Source organism: Cherax quadricarinatus, chromosome 84 (assembly GCF_038502225.1).
Source record: "Cherax quadricarinatus isolate ZL_2023a chromosome 84, ASM3850222v1, whole genome shotgun sequence".
NCBI classification, from domain to species: Eukaryota; Metazoa; Arthropoda; class Malacostraca; order Decapoda; family Parastacidae; genus Cherax; species Cherax quadricarinatus.
Genome location: NC_091375.1, coordinates 2,779,043 through 2,799,699, shown reverse-complemented (window position 1 = coordinate 2,799,699; position 20,657 = coordinate 2,779,043). Strand labels below are relative to the sequence as shown.

Below are 20,657 nucleotides of genomic sequence, written 5' to 3'. Positions count from 1 at the left end.
CAAAATGCAAGGAGGCAGTGGAAAGGTTTATTTCCAAGGGCAACAGAAATAATGGGAAGACCAGAACGAGCCCCTGGTTTACCCGACGTTGTAAGGAGGCAAAAACAAAGTGCAATAGAGAATGGAAAAAGTACAGAAGGCAGAGAACACATGAAAATAGGGAGATAAGTCGCAGAGCCAGGAATGAGTATGCACAGGTAAGGAGGGAGGCCCAGCGACAGTATGAAAATAACATAGCATCGAAAATCAAGACTGACCCGAAACTGTTGTATAGCCACATCAGGAGGAAGACAACAGTCAAAGACCAGGTGATCAGAATGAGGACAGAAGGTGGAGAACTCACAAGAAATGATCAGGAGGTATGTGAGGAGCTAAACAGGAGATTTAAGGAAGTTTTTACAGTAGACAGGAAGGGCTCTGGGAAGACAGCACAGAAGGGAACATCAAGAGGGAATATACCAACAAGTGTTGGATGACATACGAACAACCGAGGAGGAGGTGCAGAAGCTGCTAAGTGACCTTGATACCTCAAAGGCGATGGGACCGGACAACATCTCCCCATGGGTCTTCAGAGAAGGAGCAGAGATGCTGTGCGTGCCCCTAACCACAATCTTCAACACATCCCTTGAAACTGGGCAACTACCTGAGAAATGGAAGACAGCAAATGTAGTCCCCATATTTAAGAAAGGAAACAGAAATGAGGCACTAAACTACAGACCTGTGTCTCTGACATGTATTGTGTGCAAAGTCATGGAGAAGATTATCAGGAGGAGAGTGGTGGAACACCTGGAACGGAACAAGATTATAAATGAAAACCAGCATGGGTTCATGGAAGGCAAATCCTGTGTCACAAACCTTCTTGAGTTTTATGACAAGGTAACAGAAGTAAGACACGAGAGAGAGGGGTGGATTGATTGCATTTTCCTAGACTGCAGGAAGGCCTTTGACACAGTTCCCCACAAGAGATTAGTGCAGAAGCTGGGGGATCAGGCGCATATAACAGGGAGGGCACTGCAATGGATCAGGGAATACCTGACAGGGAGGCAACAACGAGTCATGGTACATGAAGAGGTATCACAGTGGGCGCCTGTGACGAGCGGGGTCCCACAGGGGTCAGTTCTAGGACCAGTGCTGTTTTTGATATATGCAAACGACATGATGGAAGGAATAGACTCTGAAGTGTCCTTATTCGCAGATGATGTGAAGTTGATGAGAAGAATTAAATCGGATGAGGATGAGACAGGACTGCAAAGAGACCTGGACAGGCTGGACATGTGGTTCGGAAACTGGCTTCTCGAATTCAACCCTGCCAAATGCGAAGTCATGAAGATTGGGGAGGGGCAAAGAAGACCGCAGACAGAATATAGGATAGGTGGACAAAGACTACAGACCTCACTCAGGGAGAAAGACTTTGGGGTGACCATAACACTGAACACGTCACCGGAGGCACACATCAACCAAATAACTGCTGCAGCATATGGCCGCCTGGCAAACCTGAGAATAGTGTTCCGATACCTTAATAATGAATTGTTCAAGACACTGTACACTGTGTATGTTAGGCCCATACTGGAGTATGCAGCACCAGTCTGGAACCCACACTTGGTCAAGCACGTCAAGAAATTAGAGAAAGTACAAAGGTTTGCAACAAGGCTAGTCCCAGAGCTCAGGGGAATGTCGTACGAGGAAAGGTTGAGGGAAATCGGACTGACGACACTGGAGGACAGAAGGGTCAGGGGAGACATGATAACGACATACAAGATACTGCGGGGAATAGACTATGTGGACAGAGACAGGATGTTCCAGAGAGGGGACACAGAAACAAGGGGTCACAACTGGAAGCTGAAGACTCAGACGAGTCACAGGGACGTTAGGAAGTATTTCTTCAGTCATAGAGTCGTCAGGAAGTGGAATAGCCTAGCAAGTGAAGTAGTGGAGGCAGGAACCATACATAGTTTTAAGAAGATGTATGACAAAGCTCAGGAAGCAGAGAGGGAGAGGACCTAGTAGCGATCAGTGAAGAGGCGGGGCCAGGAGCTGAGTCTCGACCCCTGCAACCACAATTAGGTGAGTACACACACACACACACACACACACACACACACACACACACACACACACACACACACACACACACACACACACACACACACACACAATACATACATACACAGTATATAATTTATTTATACTCAGAAAGCTATAATACAGAATTTTAGTATATGGTAATATATCTTTTATGGATTTTCCCAAACCTCAGAAGATTGTCTAATAATATTTTGAATTCAGAATGTTATAAATTATGAATCTTGGTTTGGAAAAAATCTCTCTAGTTTGGTATATTGCTTGAATAAGAGAATATTGTTCTTAATTTTTTAATTCAAAGTACTATTTTAAAAAACTGTCAATGTCCCAAATGAGAAAACATTAAGATTTTTCAGTCCAGAAAAATCTCATTGAATTTTTGTTCTAAATAAGATACAAATTATATAGGATTTTTATTACTCAAAATTTATATGATTTTGACACTCCCAAACATAAATTACTCTGAATAAGGGCAAAATCATTCTACAGTTTTTGTGACATAATACAGTATAAAAAAAAATATGTCCATGCATATAGCACCTAAATATACTGGTGATTACTGTGTACAGAGACATGTCAAACTCTCAATCTCCTCATGCATGGTTATGGTGGTTTTCTAATGCTGATAAACATGCACATGATGCAGTACAAGGAAGAGATGGACATGCACAGTGCTTGCTGCCTAAGATTACTTTATCCTAATGCTCTTTCTTTTGGATAAATGAAAAAAAAATACTTGCATAGAGACAGAAGTAAAAAACTGGAAGTATATGCCTTAGATAAATGTACATGAATAAGGGTAAACAGGCAACTTAAGCACTGTTCTTAGTAATTTATATTCAGCCTTCTACAGTGACTTTCAATAGATCATTTAAAACACATACAGTTATCAGAGTACAAAAAAATCCATTCATTTACATACCAAGAATATTACACAAAGTCACATGTGGACAAATGTATGTGTGTGAAAAAATAATCTTTATTTGCAACTTCTCCACTTAAAATGTGATTACCTATTTGTTACCACAGGAGCAGAGCTATGCCCATGATATCCTGTCTTCAGTATTTAGGCAGTCTTAGATTTTTAAAGTTTTCAGTGGCTGTAGCACATACCACCTCCTCTTGTTAACTATTTCATTGATTTACCACTTTGTCTAAGAAGAAAAAATTTGTTGTGTACTTTTGGCATCTCTTGTAATGTCAAGCATAAATGTACAGTGCCAAGAAATGTACAGTAAATCATTGATTCTCCAGCCCTTTTTGGGAAGAAGAGTACACTTGATTTTCCACAGCATTAGATTTAGGTGTTCAGCTGAACAAGACCTGTATGACCCCACAGGGGTCATACAGGTCTTGTTCAGCTTAGGTCTTGCTTAGCCATGATTATAATAATAATTATAACTGAACAAGACAACTGGATAATGTTGAAAGAGAAATAGCCATTCTCTGGATGATTGATGATCTACTGTATAAGAAAGAACATGTTGAGAATAACAGATATAAAATTCTGATAATCGCAAAACAAAGATAGTATCTCAGAATATAACATCATGGAGACCAAACATTTTCAAGTCTTGGTCTCAGAGCAAAATGTTTAGCCTTAATAAAGTGTCCATTCTGCTTTTGTTTTTTTGCTTTCCAGCTAAAAAAGAAATTTGATGTGATCATGTTATTCAGTGCCTTTGGTGAGTGGTGGAGATAGTTTTGAGAGGAGAGAGGTTTAGTGACGGATCCTGTTCTTCAGCCTCTCGCTTATGAGATTTCTCCTGTGACCTCCCGAATGGACAACTGAAAGTTTAATGAGGCAGGAGAAAAAATTGAAGTATTTGATTTTAAACCTTTGAGAAATGCATTTACGTTGATTGCAATCCCTTTAAAATAATAGTGGAATTTTATTTAAAATGAACAATAAATTTTGCAATTCAAAAGGATTTTTATACAGGTATTTTATTGTTTACCAGGGTTCCTGTGATAATATTACTTAAACATAATTTAAGGCAAAAAAGGTAATGGGTATAATGTTTGCAACTAATACAAAGATTATACAGTATGATACTGTATTATTAAAGATCCACAAAAATAATTTGATGTAATTGTAGTGTATTTAAAGTAATAAACTAAAAAATGTGAGAAAATCCAGGAAGGAAAGCAATAAGCAAAAGCAGTAAGCAGTTAGCAGGACAGTGAAAGAAAATATAAGTACAGTGGACCCTCGCCTAATGAACGCATCGCATAACGTTAAATCCGCCTAGCGATACATTTTAACGCAAAAATTTTGCCTCGGCTAGCGCTAAAAAACTCGCTCAACGCGATTCATTCAAGACACGTCCACGTGTGGCCTGAGCCCACCTCACTTGTTCCATGGGTGCCAGTGTTTACAAGCCAGCCACCGCGGTCGCTTCCAAGTATACAATCGGAACATTTCATATTATCACAGCCTTTTTAGTGATTGCACCTACAAAATAAGTCACCATGGGCCCCAAGAAAGCTTCGAGTGCCAACCCTACAGCAAAAAGAGTGAGAATTACTATTGATATGAAGAAAGAGATCATTGCTAAGTATGAAAGTGGAGTGCGTGTCTCCGAGCTGGCCAGGTTGTACACAAACCCCCAATCAACCATCGCTACTATTGTGGCCAAGAAAATGGCAACCAAAGAAGCTGTTCTTGCCAAAGGTGTAACTTTGTTTTCGAAACAGAGATCGCAAGTGATAGAAGATGTTGAGAGACTGTTATTGGTGTGGATAAACGAAAAACAGATAGCAGGAGATAGCATCTCTCAAGTGATCATATGTGAAAAGGCTAGGAAGTTGCATGAGGATTTAATTAGAAAAATGCCTGCAACTAGTGGTGATGTGAGTGAATTTAAGGCCAGCAAAGGTTGGTTTGAGAGATTTAAGAATCGTAGTGGCATACATAGTGTGATAAGGCATGGTGAGGCTACCAGTTCGGACCACAAAGCGGCTGAAAAATATGTGCAGGAATTCAAGGAGTACATAGACAGTGAAGGACTGAAACCTGAACAAGTGTTTAATTGTGACGAAACAGGCCTGTTTTGGAAGAAAATGCCAAGCAGGACCTATATTACTCAGGAGGAACATAAGCCTATGACATAAGCCCAGGACATAAGCCTATGAAAGACAGGCTTACTTTGTTGATGTGTGCTAATGCTAGTGGTGATTGCAAAGTGAAGCCTTTATTGGTGTATCACTCTGAAACTCCCAGAGTGTTCAGGAAAAACAATGTCCTCAAGGCTAATTTGTGTGTGCTGTGGAGGGCAAACAGTAAGGCATGGGTCACTAGGGACTTTTTCTATGACTGGTTACACCATGCATTAGCCCCCATCCTCAGTTGTGTAAACATTATAGGTAAGGCTTGGGAGGAAGTGACTAAGAGGACCTTGAACTCTGCTTGGAAGAAACTGTGGCCAGAATATGTAGACAAAAGGGATTTTGAAGGGTTTGAGGCTAACCCTGGGAATCCTATGCCAGTTGAGGAATCCATTGTGGCATTGGAGAAGTCCTTGGGGTTGGAGGTTAGTGGGGAGGATGTGGAAGAGTTGGTGGAGGAGGACAATGAAGAACTAACCACTGATCATCTTCAACAGCAAGAGGCCACACCTGAGGAAACTGCTTTGGAGGAGGGGATAGAGAAATTGAAGAAGTTGCCTCCTTCAAAGATTAAGGAAATGTGTGCAATGTGGCTTAAAGTGCAAACCTTTTTTGATGAAAATCACCCTCACCCTATTGCAAGCCGTGCTGGTGACTATTACACTGACAATGTTGTGAAACACTTTAGGAATGTCATAAAGGAACGGGAGGTACAGGCCTCTATGGACAGATATGTTGTGCGACAGAGGTCCAGTGACTCTCAAGCTGGTCCTAGTGGCATTAAAAGAGGAAGGGAAGTAACCCCAGAAAAGGACTTGCCACCTCAAGTCCTAATGGAAGGGGATTCTCCTTCTAAACATTAACACCATCCACAGTCTCCCCTCCTCCCATTCCATCAATCATCACCAGATCTTCAACAAAGGTAAGTGTCATGTAACTGTGCATGTCTTCTTCAGTTTGTGTGTATTATAATTTATATTTCATGTGGTAAAAAAAAAATTTCGTTCATAGTTTGGGGTGTCAGGAACGGATTAATTTGATTTCCAATATTTCTTATGGGGAAAATTAATTCGGCTAACGATAATTTCGCCTAACGTTGAGCTCTCAGGAACAGATTAATAGCGTTAGGCGAGGGTCCACTGTAGATGTATCCTTTTTTTTTTTTAACCATTGATTTTTTATGGCTCAAGTTTATTTTTATTTAACCCCTTGACAGTTTCGGTCATATATATATACTGTATATATATGTCTTATGAGGTAATGTGTTTGATGTATATATACTCAAAAATTCTAGTGGCTTCAGATCAAGCGGGAGAAAGCTGGTAGGCCCACATGTGAGAGAATGGGCAGCAAGCAGTGCATGATGAGAAAAAAAACTCCAACCGTGTTTTTGGATTAAAACGCAGACTTTGAGGTGTATTTTCATATAGTTTTTATGGTTATATTCTCATTTTTGTAGTCATATTTGATAGAATGGAAAACATATTATAGAAATGGAGGTGATTTTGATTGGTTTTACTATGAAAAGAACCTTGAAATGGAGCTCAAAGTAGTGGAAATGTTTGACTTTTACCGATGTTCAAGAATAAACAAATGACATCATTGTCCAGTAAATGTCCAACTAGCTATTCTGATATGTAGTCTTGAATGGGTTGACATTATTTGTACACTTATTACAATATTGCAGTAGCCTGCATAACAGTAAATCTTCTATTTTTTGTTTGAATAAAAATTAAAAATAGAAAGCAAGAGTAATATCAGAGGGGCCTGGTGACATGACTGATGAACAAAGAAAATGTTATTTTAGAGCCAGGAATGTCTGCATTGTTCATTCTGGACCCTATTTTGAAATTGGCATATTTTTTAATTTGCGTGAAATTGGCCAAATTGCCAATTTCTGACCACTTTATTGGGTAGTAGAAATTGGTAAATGGGCAGTTTCTTGTACTCAGTCGATAAAACAAATGGAGTTCTAAAGAAATAGCTATGAGTTTGGTCGACTGGAACAATGGAATTAGTCAAAAATATGGCTCAAAGTGGGTGAAATCACCGATTCATAAATATCGCCGAGGTTGCTAACTTCATGAGAGCGTAATTCCGTAAGTTTTCCATCAAATTCCTTACTTTTGGTGTCATTACCATCGGGAAAGGATTCTCTATCATTTCATAAGAAAAAATAATTTTGTTTTTTTTTCAAATATTTTGCAACACCAGGAGACACCTCAGGATTTGGGTTGCAACAGTCAAAGGGTTAATTAAATATACCAGTAGTACCTGTATTATAATATAATTTATTAATACTGATCTTTATTTGTTAATAAGAATTCTAGCCTTGCTACCATAAACCTGAAAATTACTTTTGAAATTCTCCTGCTTTCCAAAAAATTTCATTAACAATTGATTTTCATCCAAAATATTGTATAAGCAAGATCTGAACAACAGTTATCATAAATGCATTATGTTATAAACTTTTCTTCATAAAACTAAACATTAACTGTTATACAGGATGGAATAACCCTTGTGGGTTTAGCGCTTAGTTATGATTTATCTTTGTAACATGCTGGCCGTCTCCCACCGAGGTAGAGTGACCCGAAACAGAAACACTTTCACCATCATTCACACCATCAGTCTTGCCTGAAGTGCACAGATACAACAGTTTAGATATCACTCTAAACAGCAAATATCCCAAACCCCTCCTTTAGTTATGATTGTAATAGTAATACAGGACGGAGTACCTAAAAGGATTTTCATACATTGATGAGACTTATGCCTTTGACAGTGTCTTTGAAATACGTACTTCAAAAATTAAATATAAAATTATTGGAACAACTTTTCTAAGGTATGTACATGACAGTATGTATATTAATAGCTTTTTTTTTTAATATGTATCAGTGAAATTACACAAATGAATATACAAACAGACACATACATACCAGGTATCTTAAGTTTACAACTATAAGTTGACCTCAGTCATAAGTAAAAGGATATAGTTTCAGTTAAAAAATACTATTTATTTTACACTTGAATGAGTTAGCTCGGTGTTTTTCTTTTTTAAATATTATTTGTTTTTTGTTAGTTTGATAAAAAATTGGATAGATTGAACTTTTCACTTTTGTTTAAATAGTTGTGTACAGAATCACCAGTCTTGCACAAGTGCATGAGTCACTAGTCTTGCACAAGTGCATGAGTCACTAGTCTTGCACAAGTGCATGAGTCACTAGTCTTGCACAGGTGCACGAGTCACCAGTCTTGCACAGGTGCATGAGTCACTAGTCTTGCACAAGTGCATGAGTCACTAGTCTTGCACAAGTGCATGAGTCACTAGTCTTGCACAAGTGCATGAGTCACTAGTCTTGCACAGGTGCACGAGTCACCAGTCTTGCACAGGTGCATGAGTCACTAGTCTTGCACAAGTGCATGAGTCACTAGTCTTGCACAAGTGCATGAGTCACTAGTCTTGCACAAGTGCATGAGTCACTAGTCTTGCACAGGTGCACGAGTCACCAGTCTTGCACAGGTGCATGAGTCGCCAGTCTTGCACAGGTGCACGAGTCACCAGTCTTGCACAGGTGTACGAGTCACCAGTCTTGCACAGGTGCATGAGTCACCAGTCTTGCACAGGTGCACGAGTCACCAGTCTTGCACAGGTGCATGAGTCACCAGTCTTGCACAGGTGCACGAGTCACCAGTCTTGCACAGGCGCACGAGTCACCAGTCTTGCACAGGTGCACGAGTCACCAGTCTTGCACAGGTGCATGAGTCACCAGTCTTGCACAGGCGCACGAGTCACCAGTCTTGCACAGGTGCACAAGTCACCAGTCTTGAACAGGCATATGAGTCACCAGTTTTGCACAGGTGCATGAGTCACCAGTCTTGCACAGGTGCACAAGTCACCAGTCTTGCACAGGTGCACTAGTCACCAGTCTTTCACAGGTGCATGAGTCACCAGTCTTGCACAGGTGCATGAGTCACTAGTCTTGCACAGGTGCACGAGTCACCAGTCTTGCACAGGTGCATGAGTCGCCAGTCTTGCACAGGTGCACGAGTCACCAGTCTTGCACAGGTGCACAAGTCACCAGTCTTTAACAGGTGCATGAGTCACCAGTCTTGCACAGGTGCATGAGTCACCAGTCTTGCACAGGTGCATGAGTCACCAGTCTTGCACAGGTGCATGAGTCACCAGTCTTGCACAGGTGCATGAGTCACCAGTCTTGCACAGGTGCACAAGTCACCAGTCCTGCATAAGTGCATGAGTCACAAGTTTTATACAAGTGCTAGAACCACCAGTCTTACACAAGTACATATATATGGATCATCATTTGTAAACAAGTACATAGATCACCATCCACATGAGTCACAAGTTTTCCACATACAAGTGATCACCATCCACACTAGAACCACACAGATCATTACACAAGTAAATATATATGGATCATCATTTGTAAACAAGTACATAGATCACCATCCACACTAGCACACAGATCACCATCCACACTAGCACACAGATCACCATCCACACTAGCACACAGATCACCATCCACACTAGCACACAGATCACCATCCACACTAGCACACAGATCACCATCCACACTAGCACACAGATCACCAGATTACACAAGTGCACAGAACTATCAGTCAGGCATACAATTATGAATGAAATTACAGTACTTTCACTTGAGTAACATAATATGTATTATGATTAGAGCACAATTGGAGTCATCATAGCACAGTGTGAACTGTTCAAAAAGGATTTTGGCAGTAAAGAGTGAGATCACAACTTCTTAGGCCAGAGATATATTGCTTTATTCAAAATTGTAATCTTGGTAGGAAAATTCTTGATCAAATGCATCAAATTTTTGCTTTTGGTCATTTTTGTGCACATCACTTTTCATATTTTTTGTTATCCCTTAATTGTGCTCTTTTGATAAATGTTTCTTATTGTTCTTACATTTTTTGTTAATGTTATCCTTGAAAAGTACTTCTTAATACAATGGAAGTTTATAGGAAAAATGTGACTTTAAGAATACTTCTTTTTCTAACATAACCCATTTGTTTCAGTGGGAATAATTTTAAATACTCCAAGTGTCTTACAAGTATATGATTGTCAGAATTATTAAAACTTCAGGTGTATGAAATTAACCCATAATTCCTCTATTCAGATACTATATCAAAACATCTGAAATTGCAAATGTCTCCAAAAAAATTCTGCAAATTATAAATCTGTAGTGGAAGGAAGGCAGGGTAGGAAGGGAGGGGGTAAAGGTTTTGTGTGTGAGGAGCTTGGACTCCAGCAAGTATGCGTGAGTGTGTTAGAGAGGACCAAGTGGAGATCAATGGTTTTTATGATGACATGCTGTTGGAGTGTGAGCAAAATAACATTCATGAAGGGATTCAGAGAAACTGGTTAGCCAGACTTGAGTCCTGGAGGTTGCTAGTTCAGTGCCTGTGCTCTGAAGGAGGGGTGTTAGTATGTTCCAGTTTTTTATCTGTAGCATAGACATGCCTTCAGCAAAACAGTGATAGTGAATGATGATGAAAGTGTTTCTTCTTTTTTGGGTCACCCTACCTTGGTGGGAAATGGCCAATGTGTTAATAAAAAATAAATAAAATAAATCATTTTGTCATCCACCCTCCAGAGTTGCTTGTACTAAACATTTTATATCTTCTATTTTTCATTTATTCTCTGCTGGCTTGATAAAGCCAGTAGAGAAGTTACCCACTTTATTGCTACAGGCTGGTGCATGTCTTGTAAAAAAAATGCAAGTTGCTCCTATTGTAATATTCAGTAGAAAGTGGATGATACAGTGCAGTGTCTACAGAGGTGAGAGTTTTACAAATTTTCTCAGGAAATATAACATTGGCATATCAACTGCAGGTAATATAGTGATGAAGATAGGTGAAGTGCCTACGTTATATTCATATATTTTAGCAAGAAAAAACAGTATCTATCCAAGCTAAATTTTCTAAGTTAAACAAAATTTTTGCATGAATGGTTAGAGAGGTTCATTGCATGTGTTTAACTGATGATTTAAAATGTAAGAAAGCAAGGATTCTCATGAAGAAGTCTACCAGCAGTCCTACTCCTGCAACTCATCACTTTATTAAGCATCATCAATCTATAGCAGTCAAGTCATGTAAGCAAGAACCACTCCAATCTAATACATTCACAGAACTGTGAACATGTCAGGTCTGAGTGGAGGCAAGTGACTTTTGGAATGTTATGTGCTGCAGAAGTGTAAGCAAGGTAATATCTATGAAGGAATTTAGGGAAACTATTTAACTGGACTTGAGTTTTGGAGGTGGGAAGTACAGTGCTTGCACCCTGAAATTGGGTGGGAATGTTGCATTTAACAGGATTATTGGAATTGTAATATCCATGGGTTTTTCTTTGGGTCACCTTACTTTGGTGGTAAATGGCCTGTATATTTAAAAAATAATGGCAGTGTTCTCTTCTGAAAAACTGCATCTTCAAGCAGTGACTTCAAGACTGTTACTCAACACCTTGTGTGGTATCGAAGACACAAAGGCTTTTTTAAGTGGATATAAATTTGGGGCATAAGGCTAGATGTATGCCTGACATAAATTACAGTATGTCATGTGGAGCTTTTTTTTTTTTTTTTTTTTTTTTCAACCATATGATTATGTAGTGTTGGCATGCCACTAGAAAGACAGTGATAAAATGAATGATGATTAAAGTGTTTCTTTTTTTTTTGGGGTCACCTTGCCTTGGTGGGAAATGGCCGATATGTTAATAAAAAACAAAAAATGTATGTATTATATCACACCCAGTTTCTCAGAGTGGTATAAATACACTGCACTCAGTTTAGCAGAGAAAATACAAACTTACTTGCTATAGCACTGGTAATACAGTATCACTGAACATATTAACACATTCATTGGGGTGATCAGGATTTGAACTTGCAGGCTGGGATTACCAACCTGTTACCTTAGCCCACAGCATGACAAGAGGGTTATAAGGTTTTCCAACCTTAAGGAAACAGGTTGCTAATCCCAGAGCAAAGATTCAAATTTCATTCATTCCACTGAATGGTTACATTCTTTCATTACAAATTTTCAGCAAACATTTGAAGATACTTATAACCTACAATACATGTAACAATTGACAATAGCCTATTTTCTCAAAAAAATATATATTTAAACAGTTTTATTTCTAAATTATTACCTTAAGCTAAAATTATATGAATAAATTAATATCATTCCATCGCTAACATAACACAGAAAATATTCACTCCCCTGTATAATACACAAACTTTAATCTCAGGTTATCTTAATAATATTTCAGTAAGTGGCTGCTTCAACTACTGTAATTGCTGTTTCTTGCTATTACAACACATCATTATAATTATTAAATTTACAGAGAAGAGCAGAACCCATAAGAATTATATAACATCTGTGAATTGATAAAGGCTGCGAATAAATTAATTTGATCTGAGAAAGGAAAAAATATCTATAAATTCAGTATCCAGCATTTACATACATATATCAGTAAACATTTAAGGATTTTGAATAATTTTTTTTGATGTTTCAGATCATAGATGAAATAAAATTTATAACCCCCCCTCAGAAATAAACTAATATGCCATCTAATAATGAAGGTAATCAGGTTTGATTTAACCCTTTCAGGGTTGGTGCCATACTTGTATGGCTTGTGAGCCAGGGTTGGTGCCGTACTTGTACACGTAAATTCTAGCGCCTTCAAATCGAGCGGGAGAATGGGTCTGTGTGGTCAGTGTGCACAGTAGGAAAAAATCGGGGAGCCAGTGGTGCATTGTGGGAACGCCATTTTAGTTCACCTTGTCTACCATGCCTCGTGGTAAGAAACTTCTCACTCCTCTGCGAATTGGGACTCTTTTGTTCCCAAGTGACAGTTCAGATACAGATGGTAGTGCCAGTGAAGATGAATTTCAGGGTTTTGAGGAGTTTGTGACTGAAAATAGTGAACAAAATACCGGTAATAGTGCAGAAAACCCGGATGACCCTCAACCTTCCACATCTGGTACTGGGCCATCTTGTTCACGTCCAGTTGTACCAGAATGAAAGAGAAAACTCGTATTTTCCCATGTCCAGGACTCAGATGTGAGCAGTGGTGATGATAGTGATAGTGAATATGATCTCCAAGCTCTTGAAAACAGTTCCAGTAGTGAGAGTGAGGTGGCATATTCTCCAGCGGAGCGTCAGTATGTACGACGCTACTTGCATTCGGGTAGTGTGCCATATGCTATTCCAAGGGGAAGGAGTACATCTCGGAGTACATCCTGTGGCCCTACAACAGGAATGGATAGTGAAAATGAAGATGATATTGTTACAACGGGGATGAAAAATGTGCATGCATCAGATGGTAGTGGTGCCATGTGCCATGAGGCACCAGCAGTGCCTCATGCTGGTACCCATGCCGCTGAGTCAGCTCAGCTACAACAAAGCCCACCCTCACCCACCCACCACACCATGCTCCACAACAACAACAACCTCCACAACCACAACAACCTCCACAACCACAACTGCCTGTCAAAATCCAGCACCCACCAGCAGACTGCACCTGGGAATGGAAGAAAGGTGCCAATTTTGTTCCCAATCCCCATCACTTTGATGAAAGTCAAAGTGGAATACGGCCATTTTGTACACTTGGAAACAATGCCACCGAACTGGAATGTTTCGAGTTATTCTTTGACGAACCCCTGATGGAAATTATTGTCAGGGAAAGCAATGCATACTTCGATTACACTATGGCAAACACAATTCTTTCACCAAGATCACGCCTACACTAGTGGAAGGAGACAACTGTGGCTGAGATGAATCTTTTGTTTGCCACAATATTGCTTATGCCCTATGTGTATAAGCACAGTGTCAAATCATACTGGTCGACAGACTGCCTGATTTCAACCCCAGCTTTCAGTGATATAATACCAGTGAATAGATTTGTGCTACTATTACATATGCTACACTTCTCAGACAAAACCAGGGCTAACGGAAAAGAAAAGGTTATGTAAGATTAGGAATGTGTTTATGTATCTGAAGCAAATTCACTGTATATTTTTATCCCTTGAGGAAGCTTGTTATTGTTGAGTCTTTGATTCTGTTCAAAGGTAGACTGTCGTTCAAGCAGTATATACCAAGCAAGAGGAAACGCTTTGATATAAAGTTGTTTCTACTCTGTGATTGCTACAGTGGTCTTGTATTGGATATTATTGTGTACACTGGAAGTAATACATTGCAGGATATCAGGAAGTTATTGGATATCTGGTGATGTGGTTAGAACAATGATGGAACCATATCTTGGTAAGGGGCATATATTATACAGTGGACCCTCGGCCAACGATATTAATCCATTCCAGAGAGCTCATCGTTAGACGAAATTATCGTTAGTTGAATTAATTTTCCCCATAAGAAATAATTAAAATCAAACTAATCCGTTCAAGACACCCAAAAGTATGAAAAAACAAAAATTTTTACCACATGAAATATATAATTTTCCTACACACAAACAGAAGGATAGATGCACAATACATGTATACATATGTATATTGTGTAATGAAGAATAAATGATGCTTACCTTTATTGAAGATGTGGTGATGGGATTGGAGGAGGGGAGATGATGGACATTAGTATTTTTTGGAAGGGGAATCCCCTTCCATGAGGACTTGAGGTAGCAAGTCCTTTTCCTTGAATTCCTGCACATATTTTTCAGCCACTTTTTGGTCCAAACTGGCAGCTTAACCATGCCTTTTCACACTATGTATGCCACTACGATTCTTAAATCTCTCAAGCCAACCTTTGCTGGCCTTAAATTCACTCACATCACCACTAGTTGCAGGCATTTTTTTTAATTAAATTGTCATGCAACTGCCTTGCCTTTTCACATATGATTGCTTGAGAGATGCTATCTCCTGATACCCGTTTTTCGTTTATCCACACCAATAACAGTCTCTCAGCATCTTCGAGTACTTGCGATCTGTGTTTTGAAAGCATACTTGCACCTTTCGCAACGACAGCTTCCTTGATAGCCTTTCTGTTGGCCAAGATAGTAGCGATGGTTGACTGGGGTTTGTTATACAACCTGGCCAGCTCGGAGACACGCACTCCAGTTTCATACTTTGTGAAGATCTTTTTCATTTCAATTGTAGTTCTGACCCTTTTTACCACAGGGTTGGCACTAGAAGCTTTCTTGGGGCCCATGGTGGCTTACTTTGCAGTTACAAGCACTAAAAACAGTGGAATAATACAAAATGTACAGAATGTATGCGACACTGGCTTGCCTGTAAACACTAGCACACTAACTGAAGGCAGGGCAGCTAAGGCGCGCTCAGGCCAGACGGGACATGTGGACGCGTTCAGGACGAATCATGTTGGTCGAGTTTTTCATCGTTGGTCGGGCCAAAATTTTTATGCTCAGACGCTTTGTTAATCGAATTTATCATTAGACAATGCCTTCGTTGATCAGGGGTCCACGGTATACTGATAACTGGTACACAAGCACCTTACTCAGTGATTTCTTGCAAGTGAACATGACAGATGTGTGTGGTACAATGCATGCAAATCGTAAGAATATGCGTAGGTTCAATGCAGGCACTTGTAGAGGTGAGGTGCAGGCGTTTGTTGTCAATGACATCATGGCATTTCGGTGGAATGGCAAATGAGATGTCACACTGTTGACATCAGTTCACTGAAACGAAATGACAGACAGTGGCAGGCAGAATTGAGAGACCAATGGACCCATTCTAAAACCTGCAGCTGTGATTGACTACACTCTGAATATGTGTTCAGTGGACAAATGTGACATGCAAATTGGGTTTGCTGATTGTTTTCGCAAGAATTATAAGTGGTACATAAAACTCGTTTTCCATCTTCTGGACATTTCCATGCTCAATGCTTATAATATGTACAAGATGAGGACCAGAAACAAACCACCATATGACGAATTTTTTGTTGGTTTGTCATCAGACAAATGATATTCAAGTACCATGTAACAACACCTGCAATAGAAAAGTGCCCAGGAAATTAACAACAACTACCCTCTCCTCTCAGGCCTGGTGATCACTACCTAAACTGCCTCCTACTACTATGAAGAAAAAGGCTCAGAAGAGGTGTTTTGTCTGTACACATACAAAAAAATGCAAAGGCACTTGTTTTATGTGTGAGGAGTGTAAAACACCACTGTGCATGACACCATGTTTCAAAGACTTCCACAAGCTGCAACAATTCTAGGAACATGTCCAGTGACTTTATATGTGTAAATATATAATAGAAAAATAGTGCCAGTTTGTGTAAATATGGTTTGTAAACAATATAATGACAACATTGTTTGTGCAGTTACTGTGTATCATACAATGATTAAATATTTATAAAACTTATGTTATACTGGTTTCATAAACTATAAAAGTTACTTGAAAAAAAAAATTAGAAAAAAAAAATAAACAATTGCCACATGATTGGCAGTCTGCAATGTTGCTGTAAGCAGTTCATTTTTCTGTCAACTTCATGCCTCCATATCTCGATAAGTACTAATCGCAAAAAAAAAAAAAATTGGCCTATAACATTCATAAAAATCATTCTCTATCATTTCATAAGAGAAAATAATTTTTTTTTTCTAATACAGCCTCTCCTCAGTTAACGACGGAGTTCCATTCCTGAGACCATGTCAGTAAATGAATTCGTCGCTAAGTGAGAAGTATACTATAATGGTAGTGGGTTTGTGTCAACCATCTTTGATAATGTTTTAATGTCACCTTTGCACCATTTATAACAGTTTTAGTATATTTTTAAATGTTTATACAATAGTGTACTGTTATTTTTTATTTTTTATTAGCACACTGGCCGATTCCCACCAAGGCAGGGTGGCCCAAAAAAACAAAACTTTCACCATCATTCACTCCATCACTGTTTTGCCAGAAGGGTGCTTTACACTACAGTTTTTAAACTGCAACATTAACACCTCTCCTTCAGAGTGCAGGCACTGTACTTCCCATCTCCAGGACTCAAGTCCAGCCTGCCTGTTTCCCTGAATCCCTTCATGAATGTTACTTTGCTCACACTCCAACAGCACGTCAAGTATTAAAAACCATTCGTCTCCATTCACTCCTATCAAACACGTTCACGCATGCCCGCTGGAAGTCCAAGCCCCTCGCACACAAAACCTCCTTTACCCGCTCCCTCCAACCTTTCCTAGGCCGGCCCCTACCCCACCTTCCTTCCACTACAGACTGATACACTCTTGAAGCCACTCTGTTTTGCTCCATTCTCTCTACATGTCCAAACCACCTCAGCAACCCTTCCTCAGCCCTCTGGACAACAGTTTTGGGAATCCCGCATCTCCTCCTAACTTCCAAACTACGAATTCTCTGCATTATATTCACACCACACATTGCCCTCAGACATGACATCTCCACTGCCTCCAGCCTTCTCCTCGCTGCAACATTTATCACCCATGCTTCACACCCATATAAGAGCATTGGTAAAAACTATACTCTCATACATTCCCCTCTTTGCCTCCAAGGACAAAGTTCTTTGTCTCCACAGACTCCTAAGTGCACCGCTCACCCTTTTCCCCTCATCAATTCTATGATTCACCTCATCTTTCATAGACCCATCTGCTGACACGTCCACTCCCAAATATCTGAATACATTCACCTCCTCCATACTCTCTCCCTCCAATCTGATATCCAATCTTTCATCACCTAATCTTTTTGTTATCCTCATAACCTTACTCTTTCCTGTATTCACTTTTAATTTTCTTCTTTTACATACCCTACCAAATTCATCCACCAACCTCTGCAACTTCTCTTCAGAATCTCCCAAGAGCACAGTATCATCAGCAAAGAGCAACAGTGACAACTCCCACTTTATGTGTGATTCTTTATCTTTTAACTCCACGCCTCTTGCCAAGACCCTCGCATTTACTTCTCTTACAACCCCATCTATAAATATATTAAACAACCACGGTGACATCACACATCCTTGTCTAAGGCCTACTTTTACTGGGAAATAATCTCCCTCTTTCCTACATACTCTAACTTGAGCCTCACTATCCTCATAAAAACTCTTCACTGCTTTCAGTAACCTACCTCCTACACCATACACCTGCAACATCTGCCACATTGCCCCCCTATCCACCCTGTCATACACCTTTTCCAAATCCATAAATACCACAAAAACCTCTTTAGCCTTATCTAAATACTGTTCACTTATATATTTCACTCTAAACACCTGGTCCACACATCCCCTACCTTTCCTAAAGCCTTCTTGTTCATCTGCTATCCTATTCTCCGTCTTACTCTTAATTCTTTCAATAATAACTCTACCATACACTTTACTAGGTATACTCAACAGACTTATCCCCCTATAATTTTTGCACTCTCTTTTGTCCCCTTTCCCTTTATACAAAGGAACTATGCATGATCTCTGCCAATCCCTAGGTACCTTACCCTCTTCCATACATTTATTAAATAATTGCACCAACCACTCCAAAACTATATCTCCACCTGCTTTTAACATTTCTATCTTTATCCCATCAATCCCGGCTGCCTTACCTCCTTTCATTTTACCTACTGCCTCACAAACTTCCCCCACACTCACAACTGGCTCTTCCTCACTCCTACAAGATGTTATTCCTCCTTGCCCTATACATGAAATCACAGCTTCCCTATCTTCATCAACATTTAACAATTCCTCAAAATATTCCCTCCATCTTCCCAATACCTCTAACTCTCCATTTAATAACTCTCCTCTCCTATTTTTAACTGACAAATCCATTTGTTCTCTAGGCTTCCTTAACTTGTTAATCTCACTCCAAAACTTTGTTATTTTCAACAAAATTTGTTGATAACATCTCACCCACTCTCTCATTTGCTCTCTTTTTACATTGCTTCACCATTCTCTTCACCTCTCTCTTTTTCTCCATATACTCTTCCCTCCTTGCACCACTTCTACTTTGTAAAAACTTCTCATATGCTAACTTTTTCTCCCTTACTACTCTCTTTACATCATTATTCCACCAATTGCTCCTCTTCCCTCCCGCACCCACTTTCCTGTAACGACAAACTTCTGCTGAACACTCTAACACTACATTTTTAAACCTACCCCATACCTCTTCAACCCCATTGCCTATGCTCTCATTAGCCCATCTATCCTCCAATAGCTGTTTATATCTTACCCTAACTGCCTTCTCTTTTAGTTTATAAACCTTCACCTCTCTCTTCCCTGATGTTTCTATTCTCCTTGTATCCCATCTACCTTTTACTCTCAGTGTAGCTACAACTAAAAAGTGATCTGATATATCTGTGGCCCCTCTATAAACATGTACATCCTGTAGTCTACTCAACAGTCTTTTATCTACCATTACATAATCCAACAAACTACTGTCATTTCACCCTACATCATATCTTGTATACTTATTTATCCTCTTTTTCTTAAAATATGTATTACCTATAACTAAACCCCTTTCTATACAAAGTTCAATCAAAGGGCTCCCATTATCATTTACACCTAGCACCCCAAACTTACCTACCACACCCTCTCTAAAAGTTTCTCCTACTTTAGCATTCAGGTCCCCTACCATAATTACTCTCTCACTTGGTTCAAAGGTTCTTATTATTATGACCCTGTATATTGTAATAAACAGAAAAGACAAAATCAGCTGTAATATACATTATTTAGGTATGCATACTGGACAGAGAGCCCATCGTAAATCCGAGTCATTGGTAAACGAGTACGTCGCTAAGTGAGGAGAAGCTGTGTTTTTCGACCCTCAGAATGAGCTTACGATCATGCCTCTCGACACACTGTGTCTGTGCATAACAGAGCTTCTGCTGTATCACATTGTTATTATTGCTGTTATATACATGGAAAAGCAGTGACCCTGCATAGGATCATACAGCATCTCTGGAATGTAAGATAATTTTGTTTGATCTAAGGAAAATGTTTACTCTAATTCCTTGGATCAAGAGCCCTTCACTAGCATTATGGCACCTTACTCTGAAGAAGCATTGCATTGTAGTCTTCCAAAAACTACAGAAGTCTGATACAAAAAATTATGGTATATAATGATTTTCTAGCAATTGTTACCAAAATATTTCTTATCTTTAGTGTAGTTATTAGTCATGCACTATGAAATAGTACCACATGCAGTGTTAGTTCAAAAGTTAGTCTAAAGTGCAAGAGTAACAACTTTTTAAAATATTTCCTATTACTGTACCTTTGCTGCCTGACAGTGAAGTAAGTTTTGTTCACCAAAATGGTTTACTGATGCTGTATTGTGAAAAGATATTTTTGCAAAATTTACACAAATTGGTGATAAGATTTAGATAGCATTTCTGTCCATCCTGTACTATTATATTCCTGGGGAAGCAGTATACATGTAGAAGTCATATAGTGTCTGGGGAATGGGAAGTAATCAAGTTTAGTATAAACTTTTGTAACTGATACCAACAAGTGGTTTAAAAAGACACAGCAGC

The 20,657-nt window shown here is 39.3% G+C and overlaps 1 protein-coding gene across 6 annotated transcripts in view; it reads right to left on the bottom strand.

Moving 5' to 3' along the window:
* LOC128704236 (arf-GAP with dual PH domain-containing protein 1) overlaps nucleotides 1-20,657 on the bottom strand; it is an 86,299-nt gene that overhangs the window by 9,588 nt on the left and 56,054 nt on the right. For 2 of the 6 annotated variants that reach the window (XM_070102939.1, XM_070102940.1), the window contains exon 8: nucleotides 482-643. The exons of 1 other annotated variant lie outside the window; for it this stretch is intronic. In XM_070102939.1, the coding sequence (XP_069959040.1) occupies nucleotides 482-643 (162 nt within the window). Of the gene's footprint in view, nucleotides 1-481; nucleotides 644-2,899; nucleotides 3,871-11,769; nucleotides 13,475-13,643; nucleotides 15,872-20,657 lie in introns of those variants that run through there. 3 more of the 6 variants (XM_053799280.2, XM_053799279.2, XM_053799282.2) reach the window with 3 other exon arrangements.